The following is a 20,349-nucleotide window of genomic DNA, read 5'->3' as shown; positions in this document are numbered from 1 at the left end:
GCCTGAACACACAACCCTAAATTAGTCAGTAAAGAACAACTGAGGCCTGCGTCTAAACACACATCCTTAAACTAGTCAGTAAAGACCAACTGAGGCCTGGGTCTGAACACACATCCCTAAACTAGTCGGTAAAGCCAAGCTGAGCCGTGGCTCTGATCACACATCGCTAAACTAGTCAGTAAAGACAAGCTGAGACCTGGGTCTGAACATACATCCCTAAACTAGTCAGTAAAGCCCAACTGAGACCTGGGTCTGATCACACATCTCCAATCTAATCTGTAAAGCTCAATTGAGACCTGGCGTTTTTCACACATCGCTAAACCAGTCCGTAAAGCCTAACTGAGACGTGGGTCTGATCACACATCGCTAAACAAGTCATTCAAGACAAGCTGAGACCTGGGTCTGAACATACATCCCTAAACTAGTCAGTAAAGTCAAGCTGAGACCTGGGTCAGAATACATAGCCCTAAACTAGTCAGTAAAGCCCAACTGAGACCTGGCTCTGATCTCACATCGCTAATCTCGTCAGTAAAGCACAACTGAGAACTGGGTCTCATCACACATCTTGAAACTAGTCCGCAAAGCCTAACTGAGACCTGGGTCTGAACACACATCCCTAAACTAGTCAGTAAAGCCCACCTGAGACCTGGGTCTGATCACACATCCATACACTAGTCAGTAAAGCCCTACTGAAACCTGGGTCTGATCACACATCGATAAACTAGTCAGTAAAGCCAAGCTGAGACCTGGGTCTAAACACACATCATTAAACTAGTCAGTAAAGCCAAGCTGAGACTTGTGTCTGAAGACACATCTTTAAACTAGTCAGTAAAGCCCAACTGAGACCTGATTCTGATCACAAATCGCTAAGCTAGTCAGTAAAGGCCAACTGAGACCTGGGTCTGATCACAAATCGGTAAACCAGTCACGCAACCAAACTGAACAGGAAAACAAGCAAACTGGGGCCTGATTCTGAACCCAAGGCCACCAAACACACACACGATGCAACGGTGTCCCAACATTTGAATTTATCATCTTATTGCTTTAACATGATTAACTGAGCCCTGGAACAGAGCTCACATCACTAAACTAGCGTGTAAATCGAGACTGTGACATTGATCTTAGCAAGCATTCCCTGTCTCCCTCTTTCTCCATCATACTCTCTCTCAGAGACACTTTCTCTCTGTCTCTCTCTTCTCTAGAAAACGAGAAGAATGTGCAGTGACCTAAAAGACATCTTGAACATTTGATCTTATGAAGCTGAGATTCTTACAGTAGTTAGTAGCCTAATATTTACTGGAAAGATGTAATAACACTATTTAATAGTTACAGCAAGAGGTGGTACTAGAAAGTGAGCAGGTGCAACCAGAACTGTGAGAGTAACTAACTGGGAAATAATTTGATACAATCAGTGGCATCAAGGGAAGGAAGGGAACTGCTTAACCCAACAACAGGTTCGTGCTGAAGAAAACCAGCCAGAAACAAATAGATTAACTCCAAGGAGATAATAAAGATAAATACATGACAAGGCATAGGAATTGCAGACGATTAATTCAGTGTGAATGAAATCAGTGCAATGTTGTATTTCCCAGGTGGTGGTGGATGTAGTTTGGGGTGGAGAGGTGGAGGTGGGGATTAATACCGAGACACCAGAAAAAATAAGCAATTTGCTCAGGAAAGTGTAACGGATTTCAGATTTAGAATAGTGAAAATGGAAAAAGGTGAGTTGTTCAAACTGCACGAGGCTCATCCGAGGTATTTTACTGAGATCTTTAAGGTAAGGTAGCGATTGATCACTAACCCCTTCATCGTAGCAGTGATACGAGCCTTTTGGACAGGTAGGGTGATTGGGCAGATGCATGGCAGATGCAATTTAATGTGGACAAATGCGAGGTTATCCACTTTGGTGGCAAAAACAGGAAGGCAGATTATTATCTGAACGGCAATAGATTGGGAGAAGAGGAAGTGCAACGAGACCTGGGTGTCCTTGAGCACCAGTCGCTGAAGGTAAGCATGCAGCTGCAGCAGGCAGTTAAGAAGGCAACTGGTATGTTCGCCTTCGTAGAGAGGGGGTTCGAGTACAGGAACAAGGATGTCTTGCTGCCGTTGTACAGGGCCTTGGTGAGACCACACCTTGAGTATTGTGTGCAGTTTTGGTCGCCTTATCTGAGGAAGGATTTTCTTGCCATGGAGGGAGTGCAGTGAAGATTCACCAGACTGATACCTGGGATGGCAGGAATGACGTATGAGGAGAGATTGGGTCGATTGGGCTTAAACTCGTTGGAGTTTAGAAGAATGAGAGGGAATCTCATCGAAACTTATATAATTCTAACAGGGCTGGACAGACTGGATGCAGGAAGGATGTTCCCGATGGCCGGGGATTCCAGAACCAGTGGTCACAGTCTAAGGATAAGGGGTAAGCCATTTAGAACAGAGATGAGGAGGAATTTCTTCACCCAGAGAGTGGTGAACCTATGGAATTCTCCACCACAGAAGGCAGTTGAGGCCAATTCATTAAAAATATTCAAGAAGGAGTTGGATATATTTCTTCCAGCTAAAGGGATCAAGTGATATGGTGAGAAAGCAGGGACAGGGTACTTAATTTGGATGAGCAGCCATAATCTCAGTAAATGGAGGAACAGGCTCGAGGGGCCGAATGGCCTACTCCCGCTCCTATCTTCTATGTTTCGATGTTTAGTTTCCAACTAATCTGAACTGATTCGGCTTCTTAATCTGATTCCAAATGCGCCCAGTTTGAAGCTGGACTGTGTTCGAATGAGGTTCCCGTTTGTATCCAGGATTTGATCCAACTGATCAGTTCGCAGGGATGTGTTCCCGTGGATAAAAATATCCACGTTGTTTCCAGCAGCATTGAAACACCAATCTGAAAGCTCACGGCACACCGCACAGTTCTAGCACTAAAGTCAGAATCTTCATAAACCCGTCAATGTAGTAACTCGGATCTCAATGAGTTAATTTCAGCAGATTTCATCTCGCTGGACTGTTAATATAAACAATTGAAGTCACTTCTAAGAATGTCACTTTACCCACTTGTAACTGTTTATTGTAAATCTCCTTTGTATCTTTTGACATTTCAGATACGTGTTGTTTCCCCGAACACTGAATGTGATCAACCCACACATCTGCAGACAACGGCTACAGGTCTAACCACAGCTTCACACTTCAAACATTCACAGTTCAAGGGCTGATAAATGGCTCAGTGTCTGGGAGTTGTGTGTCGTGGCGTCTACAGCCGGTGGAGAGGCTATTTTAGATATTGCAATCTAAAGTGCCACCGCCTGTCCTGTAACTGTGCAGATGACGAGGGGGCTGGGTGCATCTCTGCTCAGGGTTAATCAACATTGGCTGGGCCTCATCATATCCTGTAACTGAGGGCCGATCACTGATGCACTCTGTCATATTCCAAGTAGCCCAGATTTCCAGCACTTTAGATCACCAACATTTGAGGAAAGTTGCAAGCTGTGTGAGCTACCGCGGTTCCCAATGATTGGTGGGTGGCGAACTGATGACCTCCTAATACTCTGATTCGATTCGCTGCGAACTCCAGCCTATTGCCGGCGAATGGAATGCAGAAAGGTGACTTTTCTGTGCTAAAATCAATTTCTGTCATTTTGACATCGTGAACCGCCTCCAGTCATGAAGAATAACAGATTTATCTCCATTCTGATAATTAGCGCAGGTAAAATATTCATATTTAATAATTAATGTCAGAAGCGATCTCCATTTTTTGGGAAATTAAACAATTCATTGTTTGTGGAGATAGTACATGTTTAGCTGGTAATTTGCAAATTCCCGATTTCCCGATTTAATGTATATTTTATTCGAAACGTTATCCTGTATTTTATAAGATTGATTTAATAATTACTTTCTGGTTTATCGGCTTTCAATGGAATTTTTAATGGAATTTGAAGAGATTTAATGAAAATTTCACGAGTTTTAATTGATGTACTAATGAATATGTTGGTGGGATTTTTAAAGGGTAAATTAATAGTATTTAACTTGACGGTCAGTGTATGTTTTAATTGCTATATTATTGCGGATTTCAATGAGTGTTTATTTTTTATTTTGTCACCAGTTGTCCATAGTTCACGATGGTCTGTGAAGGTGCCGTGGAATGTATCGGCGGTGAGCGGGTCATGTGCAGAGATCCCATGTACATTTGATTATCCCGCCTACGGCCACAGTCCGCAGGGTATGTGGTTAAAGGGGGGTCGGAAACCTGGTAGCTCAGCGGCCTCGATTATCTATGATTCCCGGGATTCGGACAATGTGCCCTTGAACTATAGAGGGCGAGCTCAATTCACTGGCGACTTTGGAAAGAAACAATGTTCCTTAAGGTTAAAGGACATCAGGAAGATCGATGAAGGTGTTTATTATTTCAAATTGAGGATCATCAACGCCCAGAATAATATAGAAGGATATTCTACCGAAGCTAAGGTCACTCTTTCTATTTTATGTAAGTTTTTTTGATGTGTTCTTTTGTAGTTTATATTCCATCTCGCCAGTGCCATTTAATTTTAGCCTAAAATGGAAAGATTTCTTGTTATTCTTGGCCCATGTCACAGGCCACAGCGGCAGGACTGCTCCATTGAATAATTCCCAGGTATGTGTTATATTTTGACTTGAACTGAAATGGGGCGTTGGCTTTCATAGTAACTTACAAAAGCTCCCGGCGTTGTTCAGTCAGAAAGTGCAATGCTAAATGGCATTGCCATCGCCGAATCCCCTACCATCAACAACCTGGGGGTCAATATTGACCAGAAACTTAACTGGACCAGCCACATAAATACTGTGACAACAAGAGCAGGTATTCTGCGGCGAGTGTCTCACCTCCTGACTCCCCAAAGCTATTCCACCAGCTACAAGGCACAATCAGGAGAGTGATGGAATACTGTCCACTTGCCTGGATGAGTGCAGCTCCAACAACACTCAAGAAGCTCGACACCATCCAGGACAAAGCAGCTTGCTTGATTGGCACCCCACCCACAACCTTAAACATTCACTCCCTCCACCACTGGCGTACAGTGGCTGCAGTGTGTACCATCTACAAGATGCACTGCAGCAACTCACCAAGGCTTCTTCGGCAGCACCACCCAAACCCGCGACCTCTTCCGCCTAGACGGACAAGGGCCGCAGGCGCATGGGAACACCACCACCTCCAAGTTCCCCTCCAAGTCACACACCATCCTGACTTGGAAATATATAGCCAAACCTTCATCGTCGCTGGGTCAAAATCCTGGAACTCCCTCCCTAACAGCACTCTGGGAGCACCTTCACCACACGGACTGCAGCAGTACAAGAAGGCGGCTCACCACCACCTTCTCAAGGGGCAATTAGGGATGGGCATTAAATGCTGGCCTTCTCAGCGATGCTCAAATTCCATGAATGAATATAAGTAAAGACTAGTGTCTCAACATCGAAATCCTCAAGAATGTGGAAAAATAAATCAAGGCTTTTACTTCTAATGGACAGGTCAGAGTACATGGTCAATACTTAGGAGTGATTTCTTCAATCAGATCATTTACAGGCCCCATAACATAGGGTCATGTTTCAAAGTCTTTCGACTGAATCAACTTGCACACAATTGGCCATTTAAAAAAATAACATCTACGGTAACATGAATGTCCTTCTCGCCTTACAGATAAACCTCGGATATCAGTCTCTGGGGATTTGATTTCAGGAAAACCAGCGCACCTGACCTGCTCAGTCAACCACAGTTGCCCGTCCGCCAACCTTGAATTGATGTGGACACATGACAAAGTTGTACTTCCATTTCTGCCAGAGATTAAAACTTCAAAAGAACATGATAACAGTTTCGAGGGTTCACAGAAGGTTTCATCCACTTTCAAGTTCAGCCTATTACCGGACCATCATGGGAAGAAGCTGGGATGTAAACTTATAGTCGACGGTGCCACAGCTGCTGAAGAAGAAACTCTTACACTGGATGTTAAACGTAAGTGCCTGCTCTACGCTTCATTCAACCAGCTTGTTGATGAGAAAGTTCAATAGTTGTTTTTTTTGCTAAATGTAATGATAGCTCGCCTGGATAATCAAGTAATCGAAGTGAATATCTACTATTTCTTGTAAGTCACATTATTTGACATTTGCCCCAGAACATGGAGTAATATTGATCGCTCGAAGGGTGTGGTTTATCTGAAATTTTATTTCAAAGGCTCCCAATGTCCAATGTTGTTTCAGCCACAGAGTAACTGAAACATAAAGACCAGGGAGAGTCCATTCATGTTCTGAGCAAACTTACATACATGCATATGATATATGGCACAGAAAGAGGCCATTCTGCTCAACCGGTCCATGCCGGTGTTTATGCTCCACTCGAGCCTCCTCTCGTCTTTCCTCACCTAAATCTATCAGCGTAACCCGCTATTCCCTTCTCCCTCATATGCTTGTCCACCTTCCCCTTAAATGAATCCATACAATTCGCTTCAACCACTCCCTGTGGTAGCGAGTTCCACATTCTCACCACTCTCTGGGTAAATACGTTTCTTCTGAATTCCATATTGAATTTCTTGGTGACTATCTTCTATTGATTGCCTCTAGTTATGCTCTTCCCCACAAGCGGAACCATTCTCTCTATATCCACTCTCTCAAAATCTTTCATAATTTTAAAGTCCTCTATTAGGTCACCCCACAGCCTTCTTTTTTCAGGGGAAAAGGGACCCAGCCTGTTCATCCTTTCCTGATATGTATACCCCCGCATTTCTGGCATCATCCTTGTAAATCTTCTCTGCACCCTCTCCAGTGCCTCTATATCCTTTTTATAATATGGCGACCAGAACTGTACGCAGTTCTCTAAGTGTGGTCTAACTGAGGTTCGGTACAGATTTAGCATAACTTTCCTGATTGTCAGTTCCATCCATCTCGGAATAAACCCTAGTGCTTGGTTTGCTTTTTTTATGGTCTTGCTAACCTGTGGCACAACTTAGCTGGAGCGGTGCTCGGGATTCAACAATTGGCCTCCGTACGACTGTGTACGAGATGGGAAAATCCACCCAATTTATTCTGGGAGGAATGGCCACTTGGTTGATATACCAGAGGAATAGAAGCTTAAGCGGGAAACAATACAACTCTTCAAATCCTTGAAGATAAGAGGGGAAAGAATGCTTATTTTAAAAATAAGCTTAAGGTCTAGTGCTTAAAAGTCATGAGCTGCATTTTGAATTGATAGTTTACAAAATAACCACCATATCTTACTTTAATATTTTTCTTTAGTTGCCACATATATTGTTTTATTTTCCTCATCCGCACTGATAACCACATTTATTACCAATGGCCTCATCTCTTCCAGCTGGCGCACAAAAACCAGCCATCAATTCCTCTATGGCGGCAGTGGAAGGGAGTTCTTTAACATTATACTGCATGGCCCGGGGGAACGTTCCCGGCAACTTAACATTGGTCCGAAATGGTGAAGTGATCAGCAGGTCTTCCACCGGTGAACTGAAGCAGATATTCCACAACATTAGTTTTGAAGATAACGGTGAATATTGGTGCGTGGCTGACAATAACTTGGGCAAAGCGAACAGCTCCACACTGATTTCTGTACAATGTAAGTGCAGTGTCAACCTATCAAATGTATATTGGGACATCAACCCGTCTTAGAGTGATTCGGAATCGGCGTTTTCCCCCAGTATTCACACAACTGTCTGAAAATCCGTCAGTAAAATTGCCTGAAATGTCAGTAACAGGAGAGTTGAACCAAACTCATTGAGTATAAGACACTGTTAAAAAGCAACTGGAGACCCCAATACGCAACTCCAGGTAGAATGTATTTCTGATTGGCTACAGCCAACTGAATGAATATGTGGGATGTGCAACGCCAGAATTTCTGTACTGCGGACTGATCCCAGCGGCCCTGAATTGTAGGAACATTTTAGTCCATCACAAAGGTAGAAATTTAAGGTATTATATAAAGACAAAAACTGAGCAGAGGTTATTGGGGTGTTTACCAGAAATGACATGTTGGAGGAGTTGGTCAGGTTGATTTACACCATTGTAACTCGGGAATTCTCACAACATAAGAATATACGAACATAGGAATTAACATCAGGAGTAGGCCATACGGCTCCTCGAGCCTGCTCCGCCATTCAATAAGATCATGGCTGATCTTGGGCCTCATGTTCACTTTCCCGCCCGAACTCCATATCCCAAGATTCCCCTAGAGTCCCAAAATGTAACGGTATCAGCCTTGAATATACTCAAAGACTCAGCATCCACAACCCTTTGGGGTAGAGAATTCCAAAGATTCACAACTCACTGTGTGAAGAAATTCCTCATCACCTCAGTCTGAAATGGCCGACACTTTTTGCTGAGACGGTGACTCCTGGTTCTAGATCTGCAGCCAGGGGAAACAACCTCTCAGCATCTACCCTGTCAATCCCCATCAGCATCTCATATGTTTCAATGAGATCACCTCTCATTCTTCTAAACGCCAGCGAGTATAGGCCCAATCTACTGAATCTCTCCTCAAAGGACAACTGTCTCATCGCACATGTTGTTCCAGGAAATATATGGATCAATTGACTGCTCATTGGCTTGATGCAATTTTATACCTGAGTTATTGCCTTACTAGAAACTAGGGGAAAGGGAGGCCTGATGTAGCATTAAATGAATGTAACATTGGGTGGTCCTAATCAAACTCGTTATGTGCAGTGATCTCTCTGCTTAATCTAAACGCCGAAATTGGTTCTATTTAGACACTGCAAACTGCTTGATGGAAACTATCTCAATTTGACTTCTCTTTTTTTAGATAAACCCACGAAAGCATCAGGCCCGAATTGCACCAGTTCTGAGAGTGGGGTTCATTGTATCTGCAGTGTCAGAGCCAATCCCCCAGCAAACATCACCTGGGGCATCAATGGGAGAAACATCACTGCGAACAGGTCAGATATCAATATCCTCTCCTTGGAGTTGAATAGTCACCTGGTGCAGAGCTCCCTGACACTGATTCACCCAACTGTAACTGGACAGCTGATCTCGTGTTTTGCAGTAAACGAGCATGGCGTCACTGTCAGAAAACAACAGCTCCAATCTGGAGGTAAATATTAAACTTTTATGTAATATAATTACTGTGGGCGGTTTGGTCCAACAATTGTCAGTGGCTAACTGAACGGTGGCAAATAACAGTTCCATTCGACCGCTGCATGCCAAATCCATTGATAATTTAATTCTGAATCCATGGATATTTTCAATAGTGTATGGTCTGACCAAAAACTCAGTGAAAGTTGCGATGGGAATAGTGAATGCATTTTAAATCTGGCTCTCATTTCCGGATTTGTTTAGTGTCGCCTTGTTTTTGTCACAATTGGAAGGGATTAGTATAAAACAGTAGAAGTAGCGTGCAATCTTTAATAAAACAGAACCTTCTGAATGAATTGAACGCGATATGATGTCAGGTTTCCTCTCAATCTAATGGCAGCCGGCAGGAGTTTTTCATTCAGATGAACTTTGCACAGTTTTAGTCTCGTTTTCTGATGAAGGATAAACTTGTCTTAGATTCGGTGCAACAATAATTCACTAGATTGATTCCTGGGGTGAGAGGGCTGTCCTTGAAGAGAGATTGAATAGATTGGCTCTACACTTCCTGCAGATTAGAAAAATGAGAGGTGATCTCATTGAAACACGTAAGATTCTGAAGGGTATTGACAGGGTTAGAAGCTGAGAGGTTATTTCCCCTTGATTGTTTGTCTAGAACCAGGGGTCACAGACTCAGGATTAGGCGTGAGCCATTTAAGACTGAGATGAGGAGGAATGTCTTCACTCAAAGGGTTCTGAATCTTTGGAATTCTCTACCCCAGGCAGTTGTGGATGCTCAGTCATTGAGTATATTAAGGCTGAGATCGATAGATTTTTGGACTGCAGAAGAATTAAGGGGTATGGGGATCAGCGGGAAAGTGGAGTTGAGGTCGATGATCAGCCATGATCTTATTGAATGGCGGAGCCGGCTCGAGGGGCCGTAGGGTCGACTCCTGCTCTTATTTCTTATGTTCTTTTGTTCTCATGATGTTGCTAGGTTTGAACGTTTAGTTCAACTTGTTCACCTCGTTCAACAAACAAATTTTACAGCTATATCAGATTGACCTTCGGATGATTGTATTGGAGGTATGCTTCGTAGATAACGTGGAATAATCCTGAAAATTGAGCTAGAACATTCGGGATAATTGAAAGAGCAGATGTTAGATTAAATTGAAGTATTGGACAACAGGCGAACAGATCCAGGTATGCAGCAAGGACATAGGCAGGTTCTCGGAGTTATACCTGGATACATATATTAAGTCATATCATTAATCACATGCTTTCACTGTGGATGGTCCCATGCCTTTCAAACACCGTATCTTATGAAGAGGAGTCGCTAGATCTTTAAGGCCCCATTTTGTAAAACATCTCAGTTAGAATCATAGATATTTAGGGCACAGAAGGAGGCCATTCGGCCAGTCGTGTCTGCGGCGGCCGAAAAGAGGTATCCAGCCCAATCCCACTTTCCAATTCTTGGTCCGTAGCCTTGCAGGTTACGGTGCTTCAAGTGTATATCCAAGTACTTTTTAAATGCAATTAGGGTTTCTACCTCTATCACCCTTTCAGAGAGTGCGTTCCAGTATCCCACCACCCTATGGGTGAAATAGATTCCACTCAACTCCCTTCTGATCCTTCTACAATTACTTTAAACCTGTGCCCCTGGTTATTGACCTCTCATCTAAGGGAAATAGGTTCTTCCTATCCACTCTTTCACGATTCCAACATAATTTTTATTCAACAAAAATTTGCATTAAATGATTCAACACGTGTTACCAATGCTGAGATGTGTACAGGGGATTGTTTATTTACATTTTCTTATCTTGATTGCTTATGAACTTAACATGTAGGAAAGCAATCTTAAGACAATTATTTCAAATTTACACAGGGGGCATATCCATTGCTGAAATTCAGTGTCAGTTTGTGGAAGGAGACATCAGTTCAAAAGATGCCCTCTCAGTGCTCAGTAAACATTCCCCATTAAATGAATAAAACACCCTAAGGATTTGTAGGGAGAATAGATTCCGGGTAATTTGCAAATAGTGCATCTTCTGATTGCCGGGTTAGGGTCCTGCCTTTTTAGGAATGGATAGAAATACTGAGACTCTTACTTTTAAGATGAGAATTTCTAGGAAACTTGCCTACACAAGCTGATAAAAGTTATCCTAATACCACGATGTAATATTAGAGGAATAATAAACTGCAAATTCTTATTGAATGTTGTAGGAACATTTCCCTGGAATATTGTCATCTCAATACTAGCAGCCGCTGGAATTATCCTGCTGATCCTGATCTTGTTGAAGATATGGAGGTATGTGTGGTTCATAGTTTCTTAAATTCTTGTGTCAATCACAGATTTAATAGGGGCCATGGCATCAGAATTTCGGCCGCTCAGAAACTATTATTTCACATAATTAGCCCATGAGAGCATTGACCCTGAAACTCAGCTACGATTAGTGAAGGGGAGGATTAAAGAGGTCAAGTGCTTCTGTGGCGCAAGTAGGGAAGTGTTAAAGTCTCATCTGCCCCTGGTCACTCTATGGCCAGTCTATCGCTGGCCTGTCGCCGGCCTATCGCTCCTCCCAACACCAATAACAGGCCAGAATAATTGTTCTCTAGTCTTGGCCCCAGTAGCTTTCACTTCCATGTCCAAAGATTTTGGGTTCAATCCTCAAAACAGAACATGAGAACCACATCTAGGCTGACATTATGCTGGAGTGCAGCATTGTTGGAGATGCCGTCATTCATACTGGACATTTAATCTGGAACACCATCTGCCTGCTCAAGCAGATGTGAAAGATCCCATGATAATATTGGTGGAAGAGGAATGAATTTCTCCCTGTGTCACGGCAAGCATATGTCCACAATCGCACCAGGAAAGATGATTGACTCTTCATTTGTCTTATTGCTGTTTGTGGGTTATTGTTCTGCTCAAAATGGCTTCCATATTTGCTTAGAAAACTCGTTTCAAATAATAATTCATTGGCTGTGGAATGCTTTGCGAAGATGCTGAGGTAAAGTCACTCTATAATTGCAATTTCATTCTTCTGGATTGGGCCTTTAACAGCCAACCAACAACTTGCCTTCCTATAGCACCTTGCAGGAACAGTTGCAAGGGCTTCAGAAGGGAACATAACTCGGACACCTATTCAGAGAAGCTGATGTATAAGCAGTAATTTAAATCTTGGTCAGAGAGGTTGGTTTTAAGGAAGTTCTTAATGGAGAAGATGGACGTGGAGACGTGGTGGTGTCCAAGGAGATAATTCCAGGGTGTGTGTGCTGAGTGATGGAAGGCACGGCCACCAATGGAGGGTGATCGAAAGGGGGAACAAGAGGCTGGAATTAGATCATCGCAGATTTCGAAGCGGTGGCGATTGTTGTAGGACCAGAGGTCATTACAGAGGCAGTGGGGGGCCATTGATAGTTTTATTAAAATATTAAACTCTACAATGGTAAGAAAGTAAAGAAGTGAAGACTTGCATTTCTATAGCGCCTTGCACTACCTCAGCACGTCTCAAAGTGCTTTATAGCCAATGAAGCACTTTTGAAGTGTAGTCACTGTTGTAATGTAGGAAACGCGGCAGTCAATTCATGCACAACAAGCTCCCACAAACAGCAATGTGGTAATGACCAGATAATCCTTCAGGATAAATATTGGCCAGGACACCGGAGAGAAGTCCCCTGCTCTTCTTCGAAATAGTGCCATGGGATATTTTACGTCTGCCCGAGAAAGCAGATGGAACCTCGGTCTAACTTCTCATCCGAAGGAAGGCTCCTCCGACAGTGCAGCGCTCCTTCACTACTGCAGTGGTGGCTGAGCCTGGATTTTTGTGCTCAAGTCCCTGGAGCCGGACTTTGAACCACAAACTACTTGACTCAGTGGCGAGAGAGCTCCTCACTGGTCCATGGTTGAAAAATTACCAGCGTGTAGCTGTTAGCAGGAACTCAGAGTCTATTTTTACGTTAGGTGCATCTTCTGAAGCTGTTTAGTTTCACTATGTTTCTTCCAAGGCTACTGTCAGAATTTCTCAATTGAAGAAAGGTAGGTTGTTGAATATCATCAACAAAGTAACTGGAACAAGTGAATTTAAATAAATCGACAATTCGAAAGAAGCAGCTAATTTAAATATTTTTAAATAATCACAGAAGATTCTGTTTCGAAAGACAGACTAGCGAAATGTTGGTGTTCAGAGGGACCTGGGTGTCCTTGCACACGAATGAATGAAAGTTAACATGCATATACAGCAAGCAATTAGGAAAGCAAATGGTATGTTGGCCTTTATTATAAGAGGATTTGTGTATAACAGTAAGGAAGTCTTGCTGCAATTATACAGGGCCCTGGAGAGACCACACCTGGAGTATTTTGTACAGTTTTGTTTTCCTTCCCTAAGGAAGGATGCCCTTTCCATAGAGGGCGTGCAACAAACGTTCACCAGACTGGTTCCTGGGATGGGGGGGATTGTCCTATGAGGCGAGATTGAGTAGTCTAGAACTATATCCTCTAGAGTTTAGAAGAAAGAGAGTTGAACACATTGAAACATAGAAAATTCTGACAGGGCTTGACAGGGTAGATGCAGGGAGGATTTTTCCCCTGGCTGGAGAGTCTAGAACCAGGTGTCGCAGTCTCAGAATAAGGGGTCGGCCATTGAGGGCTGAGCTGAGGAGAAATTTCTTCACTCAGAGGGTGGTGAATCTTTGGAATTCTCTACCCCAGAGGGCTGTGGATGATCAATTTTTGAGTATATTCAAGGCTGAGATCGATAGATTTTTGAATATTAAGGGAATCAAGGGATATGGGGATAGTGCAGGCAAGTGGAGATGAGGTAGAAGATCAGCCATGATATTATTGAGTGGCAGAGCAGGCTCGAGTGGCCAATGGCCTCCTCCTGCTCCTATTTATTATGTTCTTATGTTCTTATGTTTCTTATATTATCTTTTTTCAACCCCATGCCTGAGAACAACCTCAGACTGGACAGCAAGTGTATCTCAATGAAGTCCAACAGTCCTGTTTGAGTGAAGCTGGTTTTTAAACCGGCAATTTCCCATAACAGCATCAGAAAAAAACAGTAACAGGCTAAATTTGAAGACAAATTAACTCGTTTTAGTCACAGGAATAAGAAAACAGAATCCAGGTTTTAAAACTGATTCAAAAAGGAAATTATTTTCCCTCTCAGTTGATAACTTTAATGGTCCAGAATTAAACTGTGTAATATGAGGAATGAATGTGTTACCGCGCTTTCTGGAAGTCCTGTGTGTAATTATAAAATGTTGGTAGGATTTTGCATTAAACTCTTCTGTCTGCTCTTTAGACAGTTTGTCAAACCAACGTGTGCAAATCGTGTCTATTTAACAAGGTGTGAACACACTGCGTGAAACACTTGTCTGCTACTTAATAGGTTGTTTATTAAGGTGTGGAACTCTTGCCTGTCGTTCAAACACAGTCTCAACAAACAGCAACTCTCCCCCGTCTGATACTTACTCGGTGTGCAGGCACTTTAGAAAACTCCTCTATTTGCTCTTCAAACAGCGTTAACTTAATGTGCGGAATTCCTGTGTCCGTTATTTGAATAGGTGCAAAAAATTGTCTACAACTGTCATGGATCACTGTGCTGGCTGATCATTCCTCCCAGTGCGGACTGCACCATATAATTTTCAGCTCCATTAGATAGAGAGAAATCTTCATTTAGAAATTTGGAAGTGTAAGGATAGAAAAGTAACGGGAATCAAATCATGTCTAAGCTAATCAGGAAATGTCAGACAAACAAATCACTGATGATCACATAGGATTACATTACATAGAATATACGGCACAGAAACAGGCCATTCGGCCCAATCAGTCCATGCTGGTGTTTATGCTCCACGCGAGCCCCCTCCTGTCTTTCCTGATCTAAATCTATCAATGTAACCCTCTGTTCCCTTCTCCCTCATATGCTTCGCCACACTCCCCTTAAATGCTTCTTTACTATTCGCTTCAACCATTCCCTGTGGTAGCGAGTTCCACATTGTCACCACTCTCTGGATAAAGAAGTTTCTTCTGAATTCCCTATTGGATTTCTTGCTGACTATCTTCTATTGATGGCCTCTAGTTAAGCGCTTCCCCACAAGTGCAATCATTCTCTCTATCCACTCTATCAAAATCATTGATCATTTTAAAGACCTCTATTAGGTCACCCCTCAGCCTTCTCCTTTCAAGAGAAAAGAGACCCAGCCTGTTCAGCCTTTCCTGATATGTATACCCTCGCATTTCTGGTATCATCCTTGTAAATCTTCTCTGCACCCTCTCCAGTGCCTCTATATCCTTTTTATATAAAATGGTGACCAGAATTGTACGCAGTGCTCCAAGTGTGGTCTAACCAAGGTTCGATACAGGTTTAGCATAACTTCCCTACTTTTCAATTCTGCCTGTCTAGAAATAAACCCTAGTGCTTGGTTTGCTTTTTTTATGGCCTTGCTCACTTGTGGTGCAACTTTTAGTGATTTGTGTATTTGTACTCCTCTACCCCACCTAGACTCGCACCCTCCAAGTGATAAGTGACCTCCCTATTTTTTCTACAGAAATGTAACACCTCACACTTGTTTGTGTTGAACTTCTTTTGCCAATTATTTGCCCATTCTGCGAGTTTGTTCATGTGCTCCTGATATTTGTTGCAGTCCTCCTCAGTGTTGACTACCCACCCCTCCCGCCAATTTGGTTTCATCCGCAAATTTAGAAATTGTTTTTGAATCCAAACACACAGGCACTCTAAATTTATTACATTTAATTTTAATCTGTGGTGAGATGTGCCTTATTTTTATTTTCTAACACTCAGGAAGAAGACAAAAAGTACCACCTGTGTCACCCCAACCAACAATGATTCGGTGAGTTAGTTTGTGGCGTAGAACCCATTTAACAGCGAGGTAAGTGAGGGCATGGCAACTGCCCAGCATCCGATGGAGTTACCCCTGCCTGATATTGACACTGCTTGTAACCAGAGTGAGTCACAGTGCAGTTCAACGGTTCAACAGGTGTTCTAGACAATTGTTTGACTGTTTTTAAGGGGTGGAATGAATACCTCATGCTACTAACAGAAAGTGATGTGCTGGTCATTTCCTGGTCAATGCATCATGCATGTTCGTTGTAGTGGATTTGTATTGAATTCAAAGTGCATCTAACAGTATTGATTGCCCGTGTCACTACCTATATTAATCAGAGTAATATTTCCACTCACCTCACCCATGGCAGTACCTCCGGTGGTTTAAATTATCAACTAGATCACATAGTATGAGAGGTTTGAGAGGCTCAATTAGAATGTTATTTATCTGGGATTATCTACATTGTCCTCCCTAGATTTTATGGCGCTAGTTTACCGAGGGCCGGCAACATTCCATGCGAGGGGCCTAGGTGAGCAATAAGCTCGCATGGCCAAGCCCGGAAAGATTTTAAATCCAGGGTCATAAATTAATATCCAGCCCCAACTCCCAACCGAACCCGATTGAAATCATTGGCTAAAATAAAAAATCAAAATGCTGGAAATATTCAGCAGGTCAGGCAGCATCTTTGGAGAGAGAGAAACAGAGTTAACAGCCCAGAAATTCGGGTCGGGGGCTTCCCGCGGGTGCAAGCCCCCGACCTGCACTTACCCAGCGCGCCGGCGGTTGTGCTGTGGGCCCGCGTGGGATTCCGATCTTGGGCCTCCTCCAACTGCCGGCGCGCAGTGCTTGCGTATCCAAGGGGCGCAGTTAGTTCGAAGCGTCCCCTGGGATCACGTGGGCCATGGAGAGCCAATGGTAGCAGGGAATACTTCATTCATAAGTTTGACAGGAAGAGCTGTCAAACCTATAAATACTATAAGCCCCAAAACATCACTAAAACTTCTAATATATTAAAAGGAAAATATCATATTTTTAAAATAACTATAAATTATGTAAAATAAATATTTTAAACAATAATTTAAATTTTTGAAAAAAATTAATTACATTCTCTAACGGGGCTAAAAATAAACTTATCTTTCTTTAAAGTATTTAAAAATAATAAGCCTGTGGAAAAAATGTTTTAAATTTAATTAATTCACCATTTACCTTGTTAAAAGCAAGACTTGCGCCTGCTTTTAATATGTGTAACTCCTGGAGACTTACCCTCCTGGAAAAACCTGGAAAAAAAACATAAGTTCCATGCGCATGCGCTGCCTCTCTAGCGCACATGTTCCACCTCTGAACCCCTTCTTTCAAGGGAATGGAAGTTCCAGGTTCCCATGCATTCGCAGTGCATGCACGGAACCGGCACTTCCATTGGGCCTACGGGTGAGAACCCCATGCGTAATCACCCGTGGAGACCCGAATTTCTGGACCAATGATTCAGTTCAATGACCTTTTGTCAGAAGTGGAAAAGGTTAGAAATCTAACAGATTTTAAGCACGTACAGAGACAGAGAAAGGGGGGAGGGGAGGAGAGAACAAAAGGGAAGGTCTGTAATAGGGTGGAAGGCAAGAGAGATGAAATGACAAATGGGATGATGGTGCGAGGCAAAAGGGGATGGTAATGGGACAAGTAATGGAACATAAATTGCGTCGAGAGGAGATGTAAATGGCAACAATAGAATCCTACTGATAACTGCTGTAGAAAATATTGGAGGCATTGGCGATGATCTGAACTTGTGGAATTCAATGTTGAGTCCAGAAGGCTGTAAAGTGCCTAATCGAAAGATGAGGTGCTGCTCCTCGAGTTTCCATTGAGCTTCATTGGAACCGTGTAGGAGGCCGACGACAGGGAGGGGAGGGTGGGAGTGGAGCAGAGAATTATACTCAGGCTGCCCCCCGTGAACTTCCCTCAGCAGTCGGGTAAGTGTTTTGGCTATAATAAAAAATCAAAAATAATAGGCCCCAGTCGGGCCCTAGAATTAGTAGATGCATTGTTGATCATCTTCCAAAATTCGATAGAATCTGGAACAGTACCCATGGATTGGATGGCAGCTAACGTTACCCCACTATTCAAAAAAGGTGGTAGAGAGAAAACGGGGAATTACAGACAGGTAAGCCTGACATCGCTAGAGTCCATTATAAAAGATGTAATAGCAGAGCACTTGGAAAGCAGTGACAGGATCAGACACAGTCAACATGGATTTAACAAAGGTAAATCGTGCTTGACAAATTTACTGGAATTTTTTGAGGATGTAACTTGTAAAATAGATAAGGGAGAACCAGTGGATGTGGTGTATTTGTACTTTCAGAAGGCTTTCTATAAGGTCCCACATAAGAGATTAGCGTGTAAAGATAAGGCACATGGGATTGGGGGCAAGGTATTGACTTGGATAGAGAACTGGTTGGCAGATGGAAAGCAAAGAGTTGGAATAAACGGGTCTTTTCAGAGTGGCAGGCAGTGACTAGTGGGGTACCGCAGGGATCGGTCCTTCGACCCCAGCTATAGACAATATATATTGATGATCTAGACAAGGGAACTAGATGTAATATCTCCAAATTTGCAGATGACACAAAGCTGGGTGGGCGTGTGTGCTGTGAGGAGGAAGCCGAGAAACTACAGGATGATTTGGACAGGTTGGGTGATTGGGCAGAAGCATGGCAAATGCAATAAAACGTGGATAAATGTGAGATTATCCAATTGGTGTCAAAAACAGGAAGGCAGAATTTTTCTGAATGGCAATAGATTGGGAGAAGGGGAAGTGCAATGAGACCAGGGTGTCCTTGTGCACCAGTCACTGAAGGTAAGCATGCAGGTGCAGCAGGCGATTAAGAAGGCAAATGGTATGCTGGCCTTCATAGCGAGAGGGTTTGAGTACAGGAACAAGGAAGTCTTGCTGCAGTTGTACAGGGCCTTGGTGAGACCACATCTTGAGCATTGTGTGCAGTTTTGGTCGCCTTATCTGAGGAAGGATATTTTTGCCATGGCAGGAGTTCAGAGAAGATTCAGCAGGCTGATACCTGGGATGGCAGGAATGACGCATGAGGAGAGATTGGTTCGATTGCGCTTGTACTCGCTGGAGTTTAGAAAAATGAGATGGGATCTCATTGAAACTTTTAAAATTCTGGCAGGACTGGACAGACTAGATGCAGGAAGGATGTTCCCGATGGCAGGGGTGTCCAGAACTACGGGTCACAGTCTAAAGGTAAGGGGTAAGCCCTTTAGGACAGAAATGAGGAGGAATTTCTTCACCCAGAGAGTGGTGAACCTATGGCATTCTCTACCACAGAAGGCTGTCGAGGCCAATTCATTTAATATATTCAAGAAAGAGTTGGATATATTGCTTAAGGCTAAAGGGATCAAGGGGTATGGGGAGAAAGCAGGGACTGGATGCTCAGCCATGATCACATTGAATGGCGGAGCAGGCTCGAGGGGCCGAATGGCCTACTCCTGCTCCTATCTTCTATGTTTCTATGTTTCTATGTTGAGGAGGGGGGAATAGTAGCGGCACGGCGCTACTCGGGGCCAGGGGAAGCCCAAGGTTTCCTTTTACAGGCAGAAGGAGCTGAATAGGACAATTCGAATGGTGGCAGAGCTGGAAAAAAGCTGGTTATTCTGGAACAGTATGCACACTCTCACACGGTTCAGTAGCTCCACATCTAACACACTACCTTCTGTTACAGAGAATAGACAAGTATAGAAACACTGGGTTGAGAGGGGCTACACAAAACCGGTCAGCTCAAAGTGAAGAGGTCCAGTATGCAGCTGTCGGTGTTTCAAATTTTCGCAAGCAAGAGCGATATCTCCAGAACGAGGGGCCCTGTGAATACATCGCAATTAAATTTAACTGAAATCCAGCTGGATTCACGCTATTTTGACAGATGGAACCCATCAATATCAACAAGACTGGTGTAATGACTCAGAATAGGAATTTCACATTGCAGGAAGAGCTGTGTGAATGGACATCTATAAGAGATTAATTGCTATGATTTCAATTCTCTTTGTGGGAAGATTTGATTTCCAATCCCAAAGGAGATTCTAGGGCACGCCTAAGTCTGAAGTTGAGCAGGAAGCACTCAATGTAACTTTAAACTATTTTATCTGCTTTAATAAAACAACAATTTTCTTAATTCGAACGTGTTTTCTTTTCAGACCTCGCCCTATTGTCTCGTTAAATACCCCCGTGGGACAGCGTTTAATCTATAAGCGGCTGGGTTAGTTTTGCAGCCTCCCTCAGCCCAGCGTAATAAAGGCTCACCTTAGTGTCAACATCCATCAGATTCCTTCAGGACAACTTTCATAAATAGTTTTCATCTGCATCCTGTTGAAGGGAAGGAATTATAACGGGCGGGTCTGGGAGTTAGGCGAATAGCTGTATTAAGTACTTCAGCTCCGGATTCATGCGTA

General features: G+C 43.2%; 1 protein-coding gene across 1 annotated transcript; it reads left to right on the top strand.

The window, feature by feature from the left end:
* The first annotated feature begins 3,102 nt into the window (after positions 1 to 3,102).
* On the top strand, positions 3,103 to 20,066 carry LOC147109952 (myelin-associated glycoprotein-like). Its single transcript, XM_086003945.1, has 8 exons — positions 3,103 to 3,700; positions 4,097 to 4,477; positions 5,663 to 5,974; positions 7,328 to 7,585; positions 8,786 to 9,073; positions 11,275 to 11,359; positions 15,858 to 15,906; positions 19,626 to 20,066. The coding sequence occupies exons 1-8, from the start codon at positions 3,658 to 3,660 to the stop codon at positions 19,791 to 19,793; spliced, it is 1,584 nt and encodes a 527-aa protein (XP_085860071.1). The 5' UTR covers positions 3,103 to 3,657; the 3' UTR covers positions 19,794 to 20,066.
* The last annotated feature ends 283 nt before the right edge of the window (positions 20,067 to 20,349 follow it).

The sequence above is a fragment of the Somniosus microcephalus genome, chromosome 12 (genome assembly GCF_052327205.1).
Source record: "Somniosus microcephalus isolate GS21.2 chromosome 12, FLI_Smic_1.0, whole genome shotgun sequence".
Lineage (NCBI taxonomy): Eukaryota > Metazoa > Chordata > Chondrichthyes > Squaliformes > Somniosidae > Somniosus > Somniosus microcephalus.
The sequence above is the reverse complement of the archived record's forward strand: the minus strand, read 5'-3'. Positions and strand labels throughout refer to the sequence as shown.